This window comes from Chiloscyllium punctatum, chromosome 40 (assembly GCF_047496795.1).
Source record: "Chiloscyllium punctatum isolate Juve2018m chromosome 40, sChiPun1.3, whole genome shotgun sequence".
Taxonomy (NCBI): Eukaryota; Metazoa; Chordata; class Chondrichthyes; order Orectolobiformes; family Hemiscylliidae; genus Chiloscyllium; species Chiloscyllium punctatum.
Genome location: NC_092778.1, coordinates 56,281,107 through 56,305,587, shown reverse-complemented (window position 1 = coordinate 56,305,587; position 24,481 = coordinate 56,281,107). Strand labels below are relative to the sequence as shown.

Genomic DNA, 24,481 nt, shown 5'->3' with positions numbered 1-24,481 from the left:
CCGAAGGGACAATGTTTTCATACAGAGGGTGGTGTGTGTATGGAATGAGCTGCCAGTGGAAGTGGTGGAGGCTGGTACAATTAGGCAAACGTGAGGACTGCAGATGCCGGAGATCAGAGTCAAGATTAGAGTGGTGCTGGAAAAGCACAGCAGGTCAGGCAGCATCCGAACAGCAGGAAAATTGACTTTTGTTACTCTTGGCGACCTTCTCCCCAGCCCCACCCCTTTTCCATTTATCTCTCCACCCCAAGGTTCCCTCCTCATTCCTGATGAAGGGATTTTGGCCGAAACGTCAATTTCCTGCTCCTCGGATGCTGCCTGACCTGCTGTGCTTTTCCAGCACCACTCTAATCTAGAGGCTGGTACAATTACAACATTTAAAAGGCACTTAGATGGGTACATGAACAAGAAGTGGGCTATGGGCCAAGTGCTGGCAAATGGGACCAGATTAGGTTAGGACATCTGGGCGAGTTATACCAAAGGGTCTGTTTCCATGCTGTACGACTCTATGACTCTAAGTGCTGACGTTTTCTTCTGAATTACTCCAACATTAATCATAATTAGGTGCTAAGGCTGGTGTTTTGCCATTACTGATGTGCAAGGATGGAGAGTGGAAATGGTTGTTGCCCCCTCAAGTGTGTATTGAGATTTTGGGGGAAGGAACTTCAATATGGAGGACTAGGAGAGGCCACTGCTGACCTTCATCTGCCCGGTAACCACTCAGACTTTCAAGACAGAGATTGACACCACCTCATTGCTTGTCAGTGACTGGGAAAGTTGGGAATGAGGCAAGATTAGCTGACAATGCGATGCAAACACTTGCAAGTAAGGTCCTTGCCACTTACAAATGAGATTCTCACCCAACTGTTGAAACCTTCAGGGGAAAATCTGATTTTATCAACAGTGAGAATTTCATTTTTCTCATTCTTGTCACTTCCTCCAAAATGCCTTGCTATTGTCTGAGCTGCTCAAGGGCTTGGAAAATGCCACAAATTTGTGAATGAAGGATTCCAATGCTTTTACAGTCAACACCAAATTGCTGAGCTAAAGCAGGAAATAATTCCATTATCGTGTGTCTAGCCTAGTGAGTAATCAAAATATTGATTATTGGTATTGTCAACACCGTGGGTTCAATTCCCATCTGCAGTCCTCACTTTTGCCTAATTGTACCAGCCTCTGCCACTTCCACTGGCAGCTCATTCCATATACACACCACCCTCTGTATGAAAACTTTGCCCCTTCGGTCCCTGTTTGAGGTTGCCATGAACATAGAACATAGAACATAGAACATAGAACAATACAGCACAGAACAGGCCCTTCGGCCCACGATGTTGTGCCGAACTTCTATCCTAGATTAAGCACCCATCCATGTACCTATCCAAATGCCGCTTAAAGGTCGCCAATGATTCTGACTCTACCACTCCCACGGGCAGCGCATTCCATGCCCCCACCACTCTCTGGGTGAAGAACCCACCCCTGACATCTCCCCTATACCTTCCACCCTTCACCTTAAATTTATGTCCCCTTGTAACACTCTGTTGTACCCGTGGAAAAAGTTTCTGACTGTCTACTCTATCTATTCCTCTGATCATCTTATAAACCTCTATCAAGTCACCCCTCATCCTTCGCCGTTCCAACGAGAAAAGGCCGAGAACTCTCAACCTATCCTCGTATGACCTACTCTCCATTCCAGGCAACATCCTGGTAAATCTTCTCTGCACCCTCTCCAAAGCTTCCACATCTTTCCTAAAGTGAGGCGACCAGAACTGCACACAGTACTCCAAATGTGGCCTAACCAAAGTCCTGTACAGCTGCAACATCACCTCACGACTCTTGAATTCAATCCCTCTGAAGGACTATCCTTCTCAACCTCTCCCCTTGTCCAAGGTCTGGTGGTCCTCAGGTTAAATCTCCCCCAGTCACTTCTCTCTAATGAGATAGGAACCCCTATGGTCTGGCAAGACTATGGCAACACAGCTACAATAATATTAGTATCGAAGTTATAATGGTTTTACAAATGCAATCAAAATGGTCCTTCTATTGCACATTATTGGTTAGGGGACTGATCTACCAAAGGTTTGATATTAACCTTCAACTTTAATAAAAAGACAAATCTTGGAGTTTTTGCAAGGCTTGTATCGTGACGTTGTTCTCACAATGATGATTGGTGAGAAGGACCCAGCAACAGTAAGGTATAAATAATATACGTTCAGATAAAGTGTGGTGCATGACTTGGGAAGCGATGTTGATCTCCTAATGTCACTGCTCTTGTTATTCTTGGTGGTGGAGATCACAGGCAAGGAAGGGGTTGTCAAGACTAATATCCCTGAGCTGTTGCAGTGCATCCTCAATCTCATACACTTTTCCAGTGTTTGTTGGAGAGATAAGTAAAAGATGTAAGGTGCTGGTGTCATGTTATTTCCTGACTTGGTCTTTCGAGATGGTTAGATGCTTTGAGAGGCAAGGTTAACCACTACCTCTGATATCCACAGCCATTGTGTTGTTTTGGCAGCCACAGTGTTGATATTCCAGCGCAGTTCAGCAGTAACCCAACCCCACCCCCCCAGTGTACTGATTATTGGGGGGGGATGGGGGGGTCTGCTTCAATAATGGTGGTGCAACTGGTATCTGAGTAAAGGGAACTAATCTTTATCATATTTAAGCAATCATCCAGTCTCAACAATGTGAGCTGCCATTTGTCAACCCGTGTCTGAATGTTATTCAGATGTTGAAGTGGACTGGGAGAAAGTGAGGACTGCAGATGCTGGAGATCAGAGTCAAAACACAGCCAGTCAGGCAGCATCTGAGGGGCAGGAGAATCGATGTTTCTGAGTAAGGGCTTATGCTCGAAATGTCGACTCTCCAGCTCCTCAAATGCTGCCTGACCGGCTGTGCTTTTCCAGCACCACACTCTCGATGTTGAAGTGGACTGTTTATTACTGTGTCGTGAGATGAATGTGGAATCACCAGCAACATTAAATTGAATAAATTGGGTCAAGGAAAAGTCCTTTAAAGATTTCCTGCAATGAAAGCTAAGGACATTGATGGGTGCCCTTTGACAGACAAGAATGTCCCTCTTTCTTTCTATCAGATATGACAACAATCACTAGAGCGTTTCCTGTGACTCCCAGGCTCATTCCCAATGATGGCATCAACTACTCCTGATTTTAAACATGGACTGTTGTTTGTAATATATAAAAAAGATTCAGATGGAAATGTAGGTCATCTGATTCGTAAGTTTTGCAGCAGAGGAAGTGGTAGATGCAGGCACAGTTAAAACATTTAAGGGACATGAATAGGAGATTTAGAGGAATATGGGCTAAATGGAGACAAATGGGACTCGTTTAGTTTGGGTTGACATAGACTGAAGGGTTTGTTTCCATGCTGTATGTCTCTATGACACAAAAGTTGATGGAGATGTAGATAGTGAGGAAGGTTATCAAAGGATACAGATCAGTTGGGAAGCTGGGCGGAGCAATGGCAGATGCAGTTTAATCTGGACAAGTGAGAGGTTAGGCATTTTGTAAGGTCAAAATATGCTGTGATCTCTAGTGCAAGATAACATGGCAAATGAATAGGAAGTCCAGTGAAATATTACCCAGTTACATTGCTCTTAAAGCTCCACATGAAACTACTTGTGGAAAAGATTTTCTTTTAAAATGTAAAAACAAGCTCAAAAGCATTGGAAGTCTGACTTGTAATAAATAAGAGCTCTCCCAAAACTTTAGTATAATAGTGAAACCCCAGGAAGAAATTCTTGGCCGAAAGGCAACATACTCACTGAGTATTACTATTCTAGAACTAATTAGGAAGCCGGAATCCTTACCATGAACAGATCCTACAATGTGAAATGCTAATTCCTTGAAATGTCTGGGCTTAGTGTTATCGAAGTGAGGAAATTATAATAGTAGAAGCAGAAAGCTTTTTTGATCTTGAAGCTGTTTTGAAGATGCTGCTTCAAGATGTAGAGATTTTAGTGGCAACGAGAGAAAAGTACGCTCCTGAAGATACTCAATTGTAACAGTCGTCTTTGAGTTGGGGTAAGCATTTTTGGCATCGTGCCGTTATTTGGGAAGCTTGAGTCGCTCAATGCTGCCATTGAAGATTGGGCTCACAATGTGGAAAGAATGTGTTACTTTTTCTGGGCAATTGATATTGGGGCAAATGAAGAGCAACAAATAATTCTCCTGACAGCTTGTGGATCCACAGCTTTTTTGGTTTATAGGAGTCTAAATTTCCTGAAGTAGCAGATACTAAAACCTTTCAAGCCTCCTCTAACTCTGAGATGGCATCAGTTTTACCCAGCAATTCTAGAACCAGGGGAATCCATATTGGCATTTTTGACGAGGTTAAGGTGACTGGCAGAGACATGTGACTTTTGTCTAACCCTTATTGAGATGCCAAGAGACCTGTTTGACATGCAGGATTAATGATTAACCATGCAAAAGTGCCTACTAGCTGAAGCCCAACTGGACTTCAAACAGGCATTACAACTGGCTTTATCATTGGAAAGCGCAGCAAGTGCAGTATATTCTATCAGAAATTAACACCCTCACCAGGCCGATTGAGCTTGGGGAACACCGCTTGAGTGAAGGTGATTGCAGAGTCTCACTCAGGACATATCCTGAACAGAGGGACTCTAGGTCAGCCCACCGCAAAATCCCAATACAAAGCCAAACCTCGTCCAAATGGTTAACATTTTCTTCAGAGTCCAGGCCGGCAAGCCATTGCCGTTGTTGCTGGTATGGACTTGAGACAGCAAAAGAGTCCCACTAGGCCCAAACTGAGTAAGAGAACTGACAGGCCAGTATCCAGAAGAGTCCACACCCTGGGAAGTCCACCTACATCTGGTTTGAAATTGCTTAGCAACATGCAAATCTGAACCAATCAAAATAAATCACTAGTTAAATGGTCACCCAGTTCTAATGGAGGTTGATATTATCGCAACAGTTTCAGTGATCATAGAACCATAACAAAACCCTCAAATCTGTGCAACACCTCATCTAGACTGAGAACTTATACCAGGGAACATTGACAGATTAAAGATACAACTTTGGTTTCAGTCTCTTAAGAGACACAACTGTTCAGTTATCACTGATTGTGTAAAAGGCTGGGGCCCAAACTTGATGAGCAAACATTGGTTGAGAGTGATTAATCTGGATTGGCTCGTGCAACTACAGGGATAGCTCCAGCAGAGTTGCTAATGGGGAGAAGAACCCCGCACCAGTTAAACCTGATCTTTCCGGACGTGGGGTGGAATGGTATTGGGATTACAAACTCACAACAAAACGTGCTCGCTCATTGACACCTTTCCAGCTGTTCTGGTACCCTACCCATCATATCTTCAAGATACCTTGCAGTCAGAGATGGAAATGGTGGATGTCACCGCCTGAAGGGGAGAATGAATTTCTTCCGAGACGCTCTGGTGCAAGAGGTGAACGACTGTGCATTAGGTGCTGCCCGTATCAGAGGTGGAATTGGGGGAACCCGATCTGGTGCTAAAATGCCCCAAGAGGAGCTACAAATAAAAAAAAATCAGTCTATGTCCTCGGAATCAGAGGTGGAGGGATACAGTGATTGCAGCGAGGTCAGCCAGGTGAATGTCATAGATCAGTTTCCTGATTGAGGCTGTTAATTTGGTCCAGTGAGGGAGCTCTGGTTGACAGTGACAGATGGGAGTGTCAGAGGTTCGGTACACTCTGACAGCTGGGCCAATGTCAAGGGCTCTCATGCGCATCAGCCATGATTGAATGGCGGAGTGGACTCGATGGGCCGAATGGCCTTACTTCCACTCCTATGTCTTATGGTCTCTCCACGTGGAAATAAAACATGGCTCAGTAATGGGATCCTGGCCTCTGTGGAGTTATTTCACAAAGCCCTTATGGAAACCGGCAGATTAAGTGTCACAATTCAGCATAATACCAATGTACATATATGCTTTTCCCAAAACAAACTGAGTAACTCACATTTCTACATGTTGATTAAAGACCAAAGCATTATTTAAAACTGCAATTTCAAAGTGCATGGTCAATACAGTTTATCTTTTTACACTTACCAAATATCAAAATAAGTTGATTAACATCTTTATATTCCATACTCCATTGTTGAATTCAAAGCAAAAACAAAAATCCCAGTTCTCACAACATGGTCATAAAAGAGCCAATGCTTCTGTCCATTCTGGAGAATTTGTACATAGATTTTTAAGAAGCACCTTTGGTAAAAACAGAAACAAAAATAGAGGTTGCTGAAAAAGCTCAGCAGGTCTGGCAGCATCTGTGCAGAGAAATGAGTTAACATTGACTAACCCTTCCTCAGAACTGCTTTTCCAGCAAATTATATTTTTGCCCCTGATTTTTATTCATTTTTATCTTTGGTATAAAATTGATGTTTGCATATATACTATGTCCACCCTTGGACACTTTTCCAAGGCCACATTTATTATAAACTAGCATGTGGAACAACTAGCCTACAGGACCACAGCATTACAGTGTTATATCACTACCCAGCGCATGAGAAGTATGGATAGGGTGAAAAGCCAAGGTCTTTTTCGCAGGTTGGGGTAGTCCACAACCAGAGGGCATAAGTTTGGGATGAGAGAGGAAAAATTTATAAGGGACCTAAGGGGCAACTTTTCACACAGAGTGTGGTGCATGTATGGAATGAGCAGCTGGAGGAAGTGGTGGAGGCTAGTACAATTACACCATTTAAAAGGCTTCTGGACGGATACGTGAATAGAGGGATATGGACCAAATGCTGGCAAATAGGACCAGATTAATTTAGGATATCTGGTTGGTATGGATGAGTTGGACTGAAGGGTCTGCTTTTGTGCTGTACAACTCTACAAAATGCTGCTATGTTTTGTATTTGTCTTCAAGCATCTAAGTGTAATTCCACTACAACATATGTGTGATATTTCCCCAGTAGTGTTCATCTTGTTAGAGCAATAAGTTGGTCTGAAATAACCAAACAGATTCAAACATTTACAGACTCAACACTTGGTCATTGCTTTTAAAAACTAATCATCTTGAAATGGGGCAGGGCCTGTGTGGAATCTGCAAATGCGCTGGTGGTAACATCACTTCAAAAGGAACACAGTAATATCAGCAGCGCACATGCAGACCAATCTAAATGCCTATTGCAGTCAGCAGCAATTCTGGCATTTGGAATACAAAGAGTCCACACTATTTGTTGCCTCAATAGTAGTTGATTCACATATATGGGGTGGCACAGTGTCTCAGTGGTTAGCACTGCTGCCTCACAGCACTCTAGACTCAGGTTCAGTTCCAGCCTCAGGTGACTGTGTGGAGTTTGCACATTCTCCCTGCATTTCTTCTCTGCTCCGGTTTCCTCCCACAGTCCAAAGATGTGCAGGTCAGGTGAATTGGCCATGCTAAATTGCCCATAGTGTTAAGTGCATTAATCAGAAGGAAATGGATCTGAGTGGGTTACTCTTCAGAGGGTTGGTGTGGGCTTGTTGGGCCGAAGGGCCTGTTTCCACACTGTAGGTAATCTAACCATGTCCATGTCCATGTCCTGAAGAAGGGCTCATGCCCGAACCGTCGATTCTCCTGCTCCTTGGATGCTGCCTGACCTGCTGCGCTTTTCCAGCAACACATTTTCAGCTCTGATCTCCAGCATCTGCGGTCCTCACTTTCTCCTACATGTTTTATTACAAAACAATTTTCATTACATATTCAGCTATTTCATACACAAGTCACTATTTTGGTGTGACGCCAAAACATTCATCCATTAATTCTTATGGGAAGTAAACCCTGTTCTTCATATTTTTGTTATTCATCCTCCTGTGATGACGGTCTTTTTTTATGCTTCAAAGTGCAAATGGATACATTCCTACGTTTCTGCACTCCAACACCAGGTGGCAAATTAATGTCCAAGGTCTGCGCCTCTTAGTTCTGTATCACATTACTGCTCCTTGATGATTATTGCTGCTGACAGCATCTTCCCTCCTGCAAACCTGCCTGCCTGTCTGACTCTGATACCACAGCCTCTTCCTTTCGATCCATTCCCCTCACTAATCTTACTACATTCAATTTTGAGCTTTGAATTTGTTGAGGACGGGGAAACAAAGATACTTTTTGTGGTGAGGAACTGGTAAAATAGGAATATAATGATTATTGGCTGGCTGGGTGGCCGGGCGGAGGGGGTGGTGTTAAGTTCAAAATGGACAAAAAAAAAAGACCATGTTGGGAAAGAACGATTATACAAGATACACAGAATTAAAAAAGGATCAGGGAAAGAACAACACAATAAAAAGTACAGCCATAGAACAGGAAGATAATGAACAGAAAGACAAAAAAAAGACAGTGGAGACAGGCAAAACAAGCAACTAAGGGATGACAGAGCATTTTGAAATACACCCCATCAAGACTTGCTGTCAGTTACTAAAGTCATTGCTCCCAAAATCAAATTGGAAGATAAACTGGTCTTATGTTATGAAGTCTACAGGTAGTTCTGGGATAACGCACATTTTGGCAGTGCGATTCGGCTATAATGTCACTGAAGAATTAGGGAATGGTGTTTTGAAGAATGCTTACCTCCATTGACAATAGTGTAATTCCAGCGAGGATCAGTTTGTGCACTTTGATCGGCGCCTGCACTGATGTCAGCTGTCAATAGAGCAGCTTTCTGTGACAGGCACTGTACAGAAAGCAGCTTTCTCACATTTTTTACATGTACTGATCAATTTACTTTTGTTTCGGTAATAAATATGATTTCAACCCTCACTCAGGCTGTGCTATACTTTGTGTTAGACTTTTGAGCGATTGGGTATGTTATATTTTGCTGGTCTGTCCCCAACCCCACCTTTCCCACAGGCCCCATATTATGCCATTTTCTATTAATCAAAGTTTCGCTAGAATGCAACTATGGTGTTATAGGAAAACTATCTGTACTCATGCTTCCCATGATCAGACAATTTTGGTGTCTCAGCAGTCTCTCCTCACATCAATTTAGTCTCGGGTGTGACAGACAACTCTAACTCATCTTTATGCCATACATTTGGTTCCCTTTCAGTGCTTGCTTCATTGCCTAAACATTTAAAGTAGTTATCTAGTTCACTGCAGCGTCTCCTCGAGAAAACATCTTAATCATTCACAGTTACCATCAAAATTTCCATCATTTCTGAATGCATCAACTTCCTCTTTGCATATGTGTATTCTTTGTGCCATCTAGAGGTGATGTTTGAACTGTTAACCACTGGCAATTATAGTGGACATCATAATTTAACATACAGAATACAAGGCACTCTAACAATCTGTAATGTAAACATTTTTATATCCTTTATTGACAATATTGGTCCATATATTTTTGCCACCTGGCAATTCTTGTGATTTTTAAGGAAATCAACATTTAAATAGCAAGCATTATACTTAACAAAACTTAATTCTGAATTCTGTAATGAAATCATTTTATGCAGTTCTTTTAACACCTGCTTCCCAGTTACCAACAATGGAGCACATAATTAAATGCTGGTAAAATTTAAACCATTCAGCTTATATATTGATGAATGATTTTCCTTAAAAACTATTATTTAGAAGAAAAAAGTTATCAAAAGAAGCATCCTATTGCTCTAACAAATTCAATGATGCTAACTCGTCTCTGAACTGTTACACACTATCCAAGTTGGATTGCCACATTACTGAATCCCATTCCTCTGCTGTTCTGACTTATCTGGATACTGAAATGTTTATGAATTCTGTATCATTTAAGCCTTACATCCACAATCCAAAGTTTTTTCCTATGTCTTAAGCCACTCAAATATATTCCTATGACATTATGGAGAACATCACAAAAATATTCAAGTCCTTGCACTTTAATATAACCCATGATTATTCTTTTTTCAAGTTGCACATCATCTTGACAGCAGACAACAGCCTGTTGTTAGATGGAAGTGCAGAGAATACTGCTGCCCTCCTAGCCCTACTGTTTGCCTCTTTCACAACACCACTGTAGTTATTACTGTAGGAAAGTAAAGCAGGAGAACAATTCAAAGATTTACTGCTTATACACCTTTTAGTTTTGGTTTCAATTGAAAAAAATGTCAACTTCTACCACATTTCTGAAAATTCGAATGTACCATGGTTATTATATTAATTTAAGTCTTTAATCAAAAAAGCAAATTTTCCAAAGTCGTCATCATCTGGAGCAATCAAATGGTCCTTTTTGGCTTTCGCTAGTTTCTGCCTTAGAACTTCTCTTCGATCCATCCATTCTTGCAATTCTGCTTTACTATGAGCAAACTGGCAATTCTCCTCCTCTGGACAGTTACCTGTCTCATGCCTGAAATTAACATAAACATACATTACATTTCAAAGGGTGTTGTGTTTCCAAAATGCATTGCTTTGGAATAGACATTGACGCAAAGGTACAGAGACAATACAATAATTTTTTTCAAATTAAGGATAGGATAATTATCTTCAAAGAAAGTCGACGAATTCAACAAGTGAGACTAAAGTGGGGACAGGGAGTCAAGTCCTTTGGCATTATTGTGTATACATGTTCTTTCTGATTAAAAAGAACAGGGCTCTATGTATTAATATATGTAACTTCCAATACAGGCCATGTGTGTGCCACACTGCGAGTCCAATTTATAATCTTAATTTGGCTGTCGGCATCATTCTTTGCGCACTTAGGATTTTTTAGCAAATGTTGTCCACTCACAGAATAAAATTGCATCTTTGTAACTTGTGTAGTTGAGTTCAGTTTTAATTACACCATACACGCCCAAATAGATGGTGTTGCCATGGGATCCTAGCTAGGCCCATCCCTTGCAAAAATCTTTCTTGAGAAATGTCTCCAAGATGAAATTACACTTATTTCCCACCCCCTGAATATTTCCTTTATGTACACAATACATTCGCTATATTGGAATCCAATACTGCTTGTAATAATTTCTTTACATGTTTTAATGGGCTCTAACCTATATTCTAATTCAGTTTTAAATGGTGTGGTCAAACATAAGAAACAGGAACAGGAATAGGCCATCTGTCCTGCTTCGCCATTCAATAACGGCATGGCTGATTTTCTTGTGGACTCAACTCCACCAACCTGCCTACTCACCATAACCCTTAATTCCTTCACTGTTCAAAAATCTATCTTTGCCTTTAAAACATGTAAAGAAGTAGCCTCAACTGTTTCACTGGGCCGGGAATTCCACAGATTCACAACCCTCTGGGTGAAGAAGTTCCTCCTCAACTCTGTCCTAAATCTGCTCCCCCTTATTTTGAGGCTATGCCCCCGAGTTCTAGCTTCACCCACCCCAGTGGAAACAACCTCCCTGCTTCTCTCTTATTTACATCCTTCACAATTTTATATGTTTCTATAAGATCCCCCTCATTCTTCTAAATTCCAAAGAGTATAGACCTAGTCTTTTCAATCTCTCCTCATAAGCTAATTCTAGTTTCACACTCCAGTGGAAATAGCCTCTTTGTTTCTATCCTATCTATTCCCTTCATAATTTTATGTTTCCATTGAATTTCTTTTAAATTCCAGCGAGGACAATGAAACAAACTCCCTCTCCTTGATGTCCTAGTTAAGAAATTAGCCAGGATATTCTCTAACATGGTCTAATTGTTTTCAAACAATACTCCAGTTCTGTACTACTAAGTGATTATTTGAATTTCCATTTTGTGGAAGTCAATATGAAATAAAAGCATTAACTGTAAAAGGATAGAGGGCCTGGGTGGCAGATTTTATTAGTTTTTAAGTAATGGTTAATATTAAGATAGCAACATTGATATTCAGAGGGATCTAGGCATATAGGTCCACAGACCCCTGAAAGCTGCAACACAGGTGGATGAGGTGGTCAGGAAGGCATGTAGCACACTTCCCTTATTGGCCGGAGCATCGAATGTTATGTTATGTTACAGCTGTATAACACTTTGGTTAGAACACATTTGAATATTGCATGCAGTTCTGGTCACCACACGACCACAAAGAGGTGGATGCTTTGGAGAGGGCACAAAGGATGTTGCCTAGTCTGGAGGGTTTTAGTAATGAGGAAAGATTGGATAAAATTGGCATATTTTCACTGGAAAGACAGAGGCTAAGGGGTAATCTGATAGAGAGTCTCCAAAATTATGAGTGTTATACATAGGGAGGATAGTCAGAGGCTTTTCTCCCTCCAGGGTGGAAAGGTCAACTACAAGAGGGCACAGTTTCAAGGTGAGAGGGGGCAAGTCTAGGGGAGAAGTGCGGGGAAGGTTTTTCACCCAGAGGGTGGTGGGGGCCTGGAACACACTGCCAGTGGATGTGGTACCAGCAGGCATGTTAACAACCTTTAAAGTGTATCTTGACAGACATGCGTGGGAGGCGGACAGAGGGACAGGAACCACATATGGGCAACAACTAGCGGGTCTTAATAAGGAGTAGGCATCGCAGGCTTGGTGGGCCAAAGGGACTGTTCCTGTGCTGTATTGTTCTTTGTTCTGATAAAAAAATGAAACAGAGAAGTGTACTTCAGCAAGGAAGCAAATCTAATCCGTGCTCATGGTTAGAAACATGAAAATATCAAAACAGTAAGAGATATTGTACTCATGCCCTTCAAATATTATAAAGCATAACTTACATTTGGTTCTACTATGGCTAGTCCATGTGAGCAACATAAATTATAAAGACACACAAAGTAGATGCTGCATTACCAATGAGGTTATATACAGATCATTAACTATTTGCCACCAAAGCTGGATTAAAGGTTCTGGCAGACAGCTCTCTCTTATTTGAATGATGTAAACAAACTAAAATATTTTGCTAAAAAATGAATTAAAAATATCCTTACATTTGACAAACACTGAACTGTCCTGTAGGAAAACGATGTTGCCAGCAGTTTTGGTCATCCTCACAACTAAAAACTTTTTCTTTGTGTTTTTCCGAGGTTATATGCTGTTGCCATTGCTTCTCACTATTACAGCTCTTCCCACACAACCAACAATGATAGCCGATCTTTAAAGGAAGGACAATAGGAAATTTCTTTTAAGTGCATTTCACTATCAAAGAGCAGTTAGTGTATGGGCAGAGGCAAAAGCCATATGGTGAATAGCAAAAGGAAAAATATACATAGCTGTCATTTCCAACATATTTCCCATAGGCTGCAGGAGGGCACTTTTGTGAATAAGATGAAATGAATTTTTAAAGCCCCGTTAATAATGTGGTGTACAGAGGCCTGAAACATTAATAGAAACTGCTAAGCAACAACAAGCTAGAGATTTCAGAATCGCATTGTACAGATGCCTACAAACATGATGAATGCAAGAAATACTCAGATCAGTCAGCATCCAAAAGGAGACAACAAGATGAGATTTAAGCATTTTTATCAATTATTAGAATCTTAATTAAACAAACATAAATCAAATAGACAGCTAAAGGCAGGTTATCAAATGAAATTATGAGTTCAAATTTAACCCAAGATGCAAATGCAACTTTTTAAAATATTGGAGACACTCAATACTTCAGTCGACGTGAATTTCAGTGGGTGCAGTGAACAAAACTGGATGCCAGCAAAGCTAAATGGATTCCTCTGGCAATACGTGCCACCTTGTCTTTCATCTGGTCTGTCCTCTCTTCCACACAAGGAAGCAGTGGAACAGGGATGTGGAGGAAGGGGTGGGACCCAATTGGTGGGGTTGGGAGACTTGAACGGGTGAAATGGGGGTGGTGGGTGGGTTATAAAGGGGAGCAGGAGGCACTGAAGTGACATATGGAAGGGGGGGCTGAATAGGGATAGGGAATGGCGTGCTGGAAGGAATGGGGTAGATGGTACTGGAGTATGTGGTTATAGGGGGCTCTGGAATGGAGCTGGGAAGAGTTGAGGTTGAAAATGGAGAGATGGGCTGCAATAGGTTGAGGAGCTGATAGGGTGAGGTGAGGGAGTAGTGCAACTGAAAAACAAGCCCAAGGTAACCAAGAAATAGCCCTTGGTAATTCTTGAATCTGTCAAGAAAAATATTTTGAGTCCTGCAAACATGAAAAGGTCCTTTTATCACTACAAATCTGTACAGACCACCTCCGACATCAAAGTAGGCCTGAACCAAACTGGCACTTTGTACTAATAGTCCACTGCAACAAAAGGTGAATGGGTGACCAGCCAGACAGTCACTTTCAGAACACTTCCACAATATGCCAATCCACAACAGGAAAGCCACTAATTTTTCTTCAAGATGTGACACTGGCATTAATCTCACTATGTTACAATTTTAGTTGAACATAAATTAGTTGGTCCAACTAGCTCCTGTTTTTATAATTAAGATTTTCATTAGTTTCCAATTACAAAAAACAGGAAAAAACTAGAATTGACTGAACGCAGTCTCTAGGTGAAAGTGAGGACTGCAAATGCTGGAGAGTAGAGCCGACAGTATGGTGCTGGAAAAGCACAGCAGGTCAGGCAGCATCCGAGAAGCAGGAAAATTGACATTTCAGGCAAAAGCCCTTCCTCAGTCTCTGTTAATCATAGCTTGAAGAAAGATTGTATATTTTCTTTATAGGTTTGTCCCATGTACATGATTAATTTATTCTGTCAATATGCAGTGAAAGACAATAACCAATTAAGGGCAATTCCTAGTATAAAGGAAAGTCCCTCCCTTCCTCCATTCCAGTTGAGACAGTTCGACAAATAAATGTAATCAAACAAGGTATCAAGACAAAATAGCTCAAAACCAACTGGATTCAGCCCGAGATTTGTACTTAAGAGATATAATTCCCACCAAGTTTGCTAGGTTCTAAGGATTTGAACTTCATTTACAGTATTACATTTTGCTTGTAAGCATACTGTCTTCCCATCATTGATAAATCCTGTCTAAGTGCTTCCAACCTGTGGTACAACTGTTCAACTTAAAAAAATCTATTCAACAATGGAGCAATTAATCTACTACCACTCACAATTAATCACTTACCACAAGATCAGCATAGTCGGTTGGCATGTGGATTTGTTTCCCATTTTCCTTTGGTGCATTAACTACTTCCTCTTTCTCTGGCTCCTGGCTCTTCAGCCACATTTCATACAGCTGTTCCATGTCTAAGACTGGTCAAGTTTAATTTAAAGCAGTACAGTTAAAAAGGAACTCAAGTCATGGAAAAGTTAGACAACAATAAGCTATGATTTAAACAAACAAGTTGATTGATTTTCAGACTGAAAGATGTAGTTGGGATTAATGTGATATGGTAGTGTAATGCTTTAATTTGCATTATAGTCCATTAAGATTGCCCAACATTTTAAATTAAAACAGTCTGTCCATGAAAGGCTTTCTGTCGTAGAAACTTGAACACAGAAGCATTATGAAGGAAGTCAGTTACAAATGCTTCTTTAATGATTTCATGTATCAAACCATGAATCAGATATTTGCAGATTAGAATTTCAGAGATTGTATTTTTCACTTCTTAAGCTTTTAATTCTTCTCCCCAAAGCATGTATATAAGGTTCTAATAAAATATCACATTAGAAAACAGTGCCATTGTAGTCTTTTGTTTACACAATTAGTGGCCTCAGGCTAAAATCAGATCTTTCACTCTGAGAAATACAAGAATTAATATACATCATCAATGCAGAACAATACTCACAATGTACTTAGGAAGCTGCATTATGAAATCGTTATGGTGTATTTATAATGGCATTTGCAGGAAATAAGGTAGTTAGCTTCTTAAGTGAAAACATACATTTTGCTTCAGTAGGAAATGTTGGACAATATTGGTTTAAGAATTAAAGGGTAGGGTCAGCTTATCATGAAGAACAGTCATTTAAAATTCAAGTTAATGTGACATAAATGTGACAGCTGTAGAAGATCGCTATAGCCGTTCACCAGAAAGTTTGCATAATCCAAATAATCAATCGTGTTATGGCCAATTCACGTTGATGAAACGTGCGTTATATCAGAACGACCTGTATAGATTTTAAAGTCACTTTGCATTTTAAGCAGAGACAACAAAGCTTGAATTAGCACTTACTGTTACTGTCTTTCATATAGGTCCACATGTCTTTTTCCTCAAGACTGTGGGCAAATGAGCAAAGCCCGGTGTATGTACATTTCTTTCCTTTAGCTATATGCAAGCATAACTGAAAGAGAGTTACAAAAGGAGGTTCAATGGGGAATATACTTAAAACAAAAACATACTGTTCAAAAACATTATTCCAAACACTTACATCAAATTGCTGTGGAATTGGTTTCTTTGATGGTAGAGGACGTATAGTTGTCCATTTCTTACGCTCATTGGACATCACTAGTAGCACACGACGTTCTTTGGTCCAACTTTAAATAGTTAAAAAAAAGTTAATATGACACTTCAAGTACAGAAGGTTATCATATGTGAACTCAATGTCTCCCATGCAGTAGTATCTGTCCATTGCAAAAAGAGTGTTTGCACAATGACTAATGTTAAAGCTATTCATAAATGGTGTCATTATAGGGTAAATATTAAAAAAAACTTGGCCTCTGCCCATTGTTTACGACGAAACTGAAATAACGTTCATACAGCAAGATGGGAGAGATGAGAATCATGGGTCCATATTCAAGGAGAAATCTCATTACTCTGTTTGTAAAACACAAAAGCTGCTACCAACAGCAGGGCGAAGAAACCAAACTAGTGGTGAAACTAGTTACCCTTATCATTATTTAGATGAAAATGATGCAATGACCACAAACGAGGCCAGATACTTGACAAGTATGGAAATGAAAAAGTTACTGCAGTAATATAATACACTGCTGTCAGGTTCACCTGAAAAAAACATCTCATTGGCTTCAACTCAAACACAATGAGCAGTACAAACATTCTGAATTTGCAGAGAAGATGGAACAAAGAAAACTACAGCAGAAGAACAGGCCCTTCGGCCCTCCAAGCCTGCACCGATCCAGATCCTCCAGCTAAACGTGTCGGCTATTTTCTAAGAATTTGTATTCCTCTGCTCCCTGGCCATTCATGTATCTATCTAGGTACATCGTAAATGACACGATCGTGCCACCTCCGCTGGCAATGTCTTCCAGGCACCCACCACTCTCTGCGTAAAGACCTTTTCACGCATATCTCCCTTAAACTTTTCTCCTCTCACCTTAAACTCATGACCCCTAGTAACTGAGTCCCTCACTCTGGGGAAAAAAGCTTCTTGCTGTCCACCCTGTCTACACCTCTCATGATTTTGTAGACCTCAATCAAGTTCCCCCTCAACCTCCGTCTTTCCAATGAAAATAATCCTAATCTACTCACCCTCTCTTCATGGTTAGCACCCTTCATACCAGGCAACATCCTAGTGAACCTCTTCTGCACCCTCTCCAAAGCATCCACATTCTTTCGGTAATGTGGCGACCAGAACTATTTGCAGTATTCCAAATGTGGCCTTACCAAAGTCCTATACAACTGTAACATTATGTCAAGTACTCTCAAGTCAAAGTATTCTTTTAGTTTTAAGTATTAATTACTGTCAGACAACCAGTGGCACTGAAAATTAACTATCACAAGTGTGGAATTGCTTTCCTTCAGTTGAATGTTTTTGTAAGACCATTATTCTACTTATTCTTTCAATTTATCTTCTTTAAATTTTAAGTCAATCTTTATTTTCCATTTCAATTCTTCTTTCTGCATCAGATTTAACGATGAATTTCATTCTAACTTCCTTCTCGATACTGAACTGCTATTTTCAAAATCTTTCAATCAGATCGGGTTGAAGAGATATTCACTCAGAGAATACTCCACTTTCTGTGCTGCATGCTTTCAGCAACACTTAGTACAAAATACTGTTGATAATAAACAGGCAATGGCAAGTTTAACAGTGGGTACCATTTGCAGTCCTAAATTTGCTGTTGTAGGACAACGTATCATTGTGCAAGTCTGCAACCAGCAAAATAACAATAACTAAATTGTATGCTCAAGATTTTATGAATTTTGTGAGACTCTTAGTTGCTTAAAAATACAGAATTGAAACATATTAATCACAGACTCCCTTCAGTGTGGAAACAGGCCACTTGGCCTATCAAGTCTGCACCCCCCCTCCCCGAAAAGCATCCCACCCAGACCCATCCCCTACCCCATCCCTGTCATCCTCATTTCCCATTGGCTAATCCACCTGCCTCCACATCGCTGGATACAATGAACAATTTAGCATGGCCAATTCACCTAACCTGCACATCACTGGACTGTGGGAGGAAACCAAAGCATCCAGAGGAAACCCATGGAGACCCAAGGAAAACGTGCAAACTCCACACAGATGGTCACCTGAGGGTGGAAATGAACCCGAGTTCCTGGCGCTGTGAAGCTGCAGTGCCAAAATTTGAGTCGCCATGCCGTCCGAAATTGTAGCAGTTGATCACTTAAAATTCAACTAAGTGGCTGTTCATAGCTTGATACAAAACATACTGCGCATTACGAGTGAATCAGCAAAAACAACCATTATAGAGATGTCTGTGGTGCTGTATTACAGTCACTTAATACAGATTATTAGTGCTTCAGGAATACTGATCATTTGACTGAATGGATGGTTTAGCTACTCACGGGTGTCTTGCTTTAGCATTGCAGTATTTTCGGTTCTTATCTGGCTCACTGACTTGCCCATGCCTCCAACACTGTCCACACACAAATTTGAGCTTTAGGTTGAGGTTTCTGGATTTTGTCATGCCAAGAGGTACCTTAAAAGGAGAAAATCTGTTTATTACAGGCTGCTCATCACAATCAACTTTTTCAATACACCTTAACTTGTATGAGGAGAGGTCTGAAATGAATCAAAAGGACATCTGTCCAAAAGTGTGGAAAAAATATTACTGCAGTGGCTTTCGTTACTGTCAACATGATTATTTACTTTGCATTAATTTGAAAGCTGCACATTATAGGTGCATGCATTAAGAACATAAAAACTAGGAGCTGGAATAGGCAATTCAGCACCTCGAGTCTGGCTGATCTCATCTTGGCCTCAACTTTCTTGCCAACCTTCCATAACCCTTCAAACCAGTTACTAATTAAAAACCCATCTCCTTAAGTTTACTCAATTTCCCAGCGTCCATCGCATTCTGTGGCAGTTAATTCCACAGAAGCACGATTCCTTGAGTGATTTCTCTTCATCTCTTTTAAAGCTGCTACTCCTGATTCTATACTGATTATCTATAATTGAGAAATGCACTGTTCATTGGTAGAATGGTATTTATGGGTAATATCCAGTTAACAAAAGGTTACTGACTTGTGCAAACAGACATTAATTTATACAGTGCAAGTGTATAAACACCATAAAGCACAGAATGGTGTCAGTACCATTCAGTTCCAGATCATGTATGTGCTGCCGAAACAAGGCACCAAGTATAAGTTAAGTTATCCCCTCTGTGGAAGATTGATCAGAAGGATAGTCTTCTGATTGACAGTTGCAAAATGCTGCTTCAGCTCCTAACTACTTCTGCTGGGGGATCTGTTGTCACAGCATGCCTCGCTGGTCTGTCCTGTGCCATCCTCACACATCGACTGTAGTTCGCCTGCAATTATTCTGTGACATCCATCATCTAACTACAGCTAGTTTGATCCCTCCTTCCACACACTTGTATTAGCAGGTAAGCCACTCACCTGTTTACAAGAGGTACATGACAGGAATGAAAATGGATGTAGGTTTGCTCGCTGAGCCAGAAGGTTCGTTTTCAGACATTTCGTCACCATACTAGGTAACATCTTCAGTGAGCCTCTGAATGAAGCATTGGTGGTGTAGCCCGCTTTCTATTTATATGTTTGAATTTCCTGTAGTGACATCATTTCTTATGGTGATGTCATTTCCAGTTCTTTTTCTCAGGGGCTGGTAAATGGGATCCAAACCAATGTGTTTGATAGAGTTCTGGTTGGAATGCCATGCTTCTAGGAGTTTACGTGCGTGTCTGTTTGGCTTGTCCTAGGATGGTTGTGTTGTCCCAGTCAAAGTGGTGTTCATCCTCATCCGTATGTAAGGATACTATTAAGTGTGGGTCATGTCCTTTTGTAGCTAGCTAGTGTTCAAAAAGAATGGGTACCCAATGAACACAGTTTGCTGATTTCTAAGCAACAAACCCAAACAAGCAGACAAAACATGTCCAGAAATCCGAGCCACTCTCCCCTATGTCAAAGGTATCTCAGAAAATGACTGCCAGACTACTCAGACCCCTTGGCATCATGGTAGCCCACAAACCCACCAACACACTAAAACAGCAGCTAATGAACTTGAAAGACTCTATACAGACACAAACAAAACTAATGTCATTTACAAAATACCTTGCAAGAACTGTAACAAATACTACATTGGATAAACAGGCAGAAAACTAGCCACCAAGATACAGGGGCATCAACTAGCCACAAAACGACATGACCCTCTATCATTAGTATCCTCACATGCGGATGAGGAAGGAAACCACTTCAACTGGGACAACACATCCATCCTAGGACAAGCCAAACAAAGACATGCACAAGTATTCCTAGAAGCATGGCATTCCAACCGGAACTCTATCAACAAACGCATTGATTTGGATCCCATTTACCACCCCTTGAGAAAAAGAACAGGAAATGACATCACCATAGGAAATTATGTCACCACAGGAAATGGCATCACCAACCCTAGGAAACTCAAACATTTAAATAGAAAGCAGGCTATACACCACCAGTGCTTCATTTGGAAGCTCATTGAAGGTGTTACCTAGTATGGTGATGAAATGTCTGAAAACGAACCTCCCAGCTCAGTGAGCCAACCTACATCCAGAACCTCAACCTGAGCAAAAAGAATCTTCTCAAAACTCGCTAGGAATGAAAATAGAACAATATAATAAGTGTTGATATTTTATTTTTTATATTTTAGGCTCAGAAACGCAATGGAAGAAAAATATGAGAATAGGATAAAGGGAAATAGGGTTAGGATAGGTACCTTCAACATCAGGTAGCATTAAGCAAAAAAAGTGATGGATTGGCTGACTTTCTCCACTTTGGTGCTGAAATGGTTGTCAATATAGAGAGAGGAATAATTTCCAATTGTTCTGACTGGTTTTGGTAAAGAGACACAGTTGGGATTATTCTCCATTCTCAAGGAGCTTTTTTTGAAGGACATTGCTGAATAAATTCAAAGTGGAAAGATATGACCTTGATTCCAGTAAACCGTAAAGTAATTTACATCTCTGACACTGGTTAATCTTGGCTCCAATCCTACATATTACCACACTGAAACATTCAAACTTGAATCATGACTGTCACTGACATGTTTGCAATACCCTGCTCACTTCTACTTTACCCCTCCCAAAAATAGTGATTTGACAACACGAATGCCATGTAGAAACAGCGTTCTGTGGATATCACACTAATGCAGATCACAAAGGTACCAAGTTTAACATTGAAACAAGCACTTGAAAGTTGCATGTTTTCAGACACCATATGTAGCTACATTTCAGAAGTTAGAGGTCTGCAACAACGCAAATAGTATCTGGAATTTGCATATCAGTCTGACTGCAACACCAGTAACTAACAGTAATGAAGTTCTGATGAACAACAGTTTTGTCTTTTAAAATAAATTACAAAGTACCAGAGCTAGAAAACTTGGAACAATGGTTATTCCAACTGGATAACTGGTACAATAAATCATTACTCTGGGGTTAAAAGAGAGAATGGAGGTCAGTTAGCCTAGTAGGCTGGCCAGATAGTCTGCAATGCAGCGTGATTCCAACTGAGTGGGTTCAATTCCCGCACCAGCTGAAGGACTCTCCTTCTCAACATTTCCCTTGACCTAAGGTGTGATGACCCTCAGGTTAAACCACCACCAGTTGTCTCTCTCTCTAATGAATGAGCAGTCCTATGGTTTGATAATTTAACAGAATGCTGGCATTTGGTTTTATAGACATGCGTGTTTCTTTAAATCTGAACTCTGCTGTTCAGTCAGCAATTGCTCAGCTTAATTTGTAATATGCCTTTAATTGGATTTGCTTGAAACAGATCTTGGATCAAAAGCTGAGAAAAAGACAGAAAATCACTTTTGTATGTGAGATGGGAATTATGTATAAATCGATTTGTAAACATAGCTTGATCTCATGAATGTGGATACGTGAATTTAAAAATGGAAATTGTTAAAAGTAAAGTCGAAATATCCAGAATAAACTGACATAGAATTGTGTTTGGGTACAATTATCTCTTGCCTTCTACTCCTAAGTCTGTACAGGGTATTCACGTACCATTTACAGAAATATAAGACACAGGCACACTGCACACACAATATTGTAGCTAGCTTCAGCTAAGTTAGATAAGCAATTCAATCTGTAAATTCTTATTCAATCCTAGCACATTTAGGACTGAATAGGTCTGTCCACCATCAGTTTTGAGAGCTACATTTCATTCAATCAATGAAAATAACTTACTTGCTGTTTTTAAACACTGTAATGTTACCCAAATCAATTTCCCTGTCTGAATTCACATTTAGAAAATCAATATCCATGTCAAGGAATACTCAATGAATTTCAGCACTATATCAATTTTCCATAAAACTTCTGTTGTCCAATTATCCTTCTGCTGCAGTGAAGTTGTAATAAAATGTTCCTTGTACTTAACTACCACTCAAAATCAGAGAATGCTTTAACCAAATAACTTGCTATTTTTCTGGTAGCATTCAGGGTTGTCAGGATATGGGCATCAAAGTAGCTTCCAGAATATTAGCAAATGCATTTCTAGAACTCAAAATAAGCTTTTCAGGCCTTTTTCTTTAATCAGCACCTGAGGAATTATCAAACATCGGAATACACTAATCAAACGGCAGACTGATCAAACCTGAATTACGTATAAAAACATATGTAAAAGATGTTTACCTGTCCTGACTGGGTACTAGCTTCCAGATTCTGCCAATACTTTTTTGATTCCTGAGCAATTGCTTCATGAGAGATGTCTGGTGATTTAAAAATAAATTCAATATTTAGACACACAAATATATTCCAGACATAAAACATTCTGACATCTGACTTTTGCAACTGCTTTAAGCTCCATTCCCAAGTCCATGCACCAGAGTGTGTGGCTCAGTTGGGTGCCCTCATGCCTGTGAATCACAAGAGTCCAGCTTCAAGTTCTACTTTAGGGCCTGAGCACAATAATGCAACTTACACTCCAGTGCAGTACCGAGGGAGGGCTACATCGCACAGGTGCCGTCTTGGATACATGTTAAGTTGGAGCTTCGACATCCCCTGCTCAATGTAAAAGATTACACAGATAATTTCAAACAATAGCAGGGGAATTAAACCCAGTATGCTAGGAAGCAATCATCCCTTAATCAACACCACAAAACCATATTATTTGGTCGTTATAGGAGTTTAATGTGTGCAAATTGGCGGCCAATTTTCTTGCATTATAAGAGCAACTGCATGTCAAAAGTACTTCAAAGGCAAAAAGCACTTGGAGTTGTTCAGTGGTCATGAAAAGTGCTACATAAATGCAAGTTTTTCTTTGTAAACTTCCTAAAATCAAGTCTATTACAGCCATATTGTCTCAGATTTTTAAAATAGGGATTTTGTATAACAATAATAGAAATGTATAAATTCATCTATCAAACTTAAGTAGTTACAGTAAATTTTACTTTGGTAGGGGATACTACAAAGTAATACTTGCTTGTAACAAATTTGCGAATCAGAAATTTTGAATGTTAACGAATGCCATTCAAACTGTTCTGATCCCAGCTCACAGTAATACCTGACAGGTCAGATTCTACAGTGAAGCCTAAAGACAATGCCAGAGAGATGAAGAAAGTACTGGCTAAAGTAGGCAGAGAAAATAAGACACATGGGAAAGTCAATGGATTGGCAGTGGCAGATACTTTAGCAAATAGTCCATAGCACTCAGCAGAAATTTATTCCAGTCAAAAAGAAGGGCTCGATGAGTAGGACGAGTAATGTAACAAACAAAGGCAGTCAAGGAGAACATTCATCAAAAACTAAGGCATACAAAGTGGCTAAAACTTGTGCTAGGCCAGAGAATTAGGACTTATTTTTTGGAAGAACAAGCAGGAGATGCTAAAATAATTAATGGGAAGGAAACTGATTCTGAAAGTAAATTGCCAAGAAATATGTAAACAAACAAGACCTTCTACAGGTATATCAAAGAAATACAATAGATAAGGTAAGTGGAGGACGTGACTGGAGAATTAATAACAAAGTACAGGCAAAATGGTAGATAACAAACAAATATTTTGCATCCCTCTTCATGGGAGAAGATGACACTATAAAACATCCCAAGGATAACACATAAGCAAGGTGCTCATGGAAGAGAAGGCTTTCTAACAGTTTCTGTCAAATACTTTGTCCCTCATGATAAAGTGATGGGAACTAATGCCAGGACTTGATGGCTTGCATCCAAGGATTATAAGGAAGTTGCTGCAGAAATTGTGGATGCATTGATCAAAATATTTTGTTTTGATTCCAGGAGGACTTCAGCTGATGGGCATTGCATTAGCAGTTTTCCAAAGTTCAAGGAGGGAGGGAGACACAAAGCAGAAAATTATAGACCAGTCAGCTTAAAATCGGTCATT

The 24,481-nt window shown here is 40.2% G+C and overlaps 1 protein-coding gene across 7 annotated transcripts in view; it reads right to left on the bottom strand.

Annotated features, from left to right (window-relative positions):
• Positions 1-9,277: 9,277 nt before the first annotated feature.
• Positions 9,278-24,481, bottom strand: part of zc3h7a (zinc finger CCCH-type containing 7A) — an 87,672-nt gene continuing 72,468 nt past the window's right edge. For all 7 annotated transcript variants that reach the window (XM_072559979.1, XM_072559980.1, XM_072559982.1 and 4 more), the window contains 7 exons: positions 22,776-22,852; positions 18,490-18,623; positions 16,151-16,256; positions 15,955-16,063; positions 14,907-15,034; positions 12,797-12,960; positions 9,278-10,299 (listed from right to left, as the gene is read on the bottom strand). In XM_072559979.1, coding sequence (XP_072416080.1) covers positions 10,110-10,299; positions 12,797-12,960; positions 14,907-15,034; positions 15,955-16,063; positions 16,151-16,256; positions 18,490-18,623; positions 22,776-22,852 — 908 coding nt within the window. In that variant the 3' untranslated portion in view covers positions 9,278-10,109. The remainder of the gene's footprint in view (positions 10,300-12,796; positions 12,961-14,906; positions 15,035-15,954; positions 16,064-16,150; positions 16,257-18,489; positions 18,624-22,775; positions 22,853-24,481) is intronic.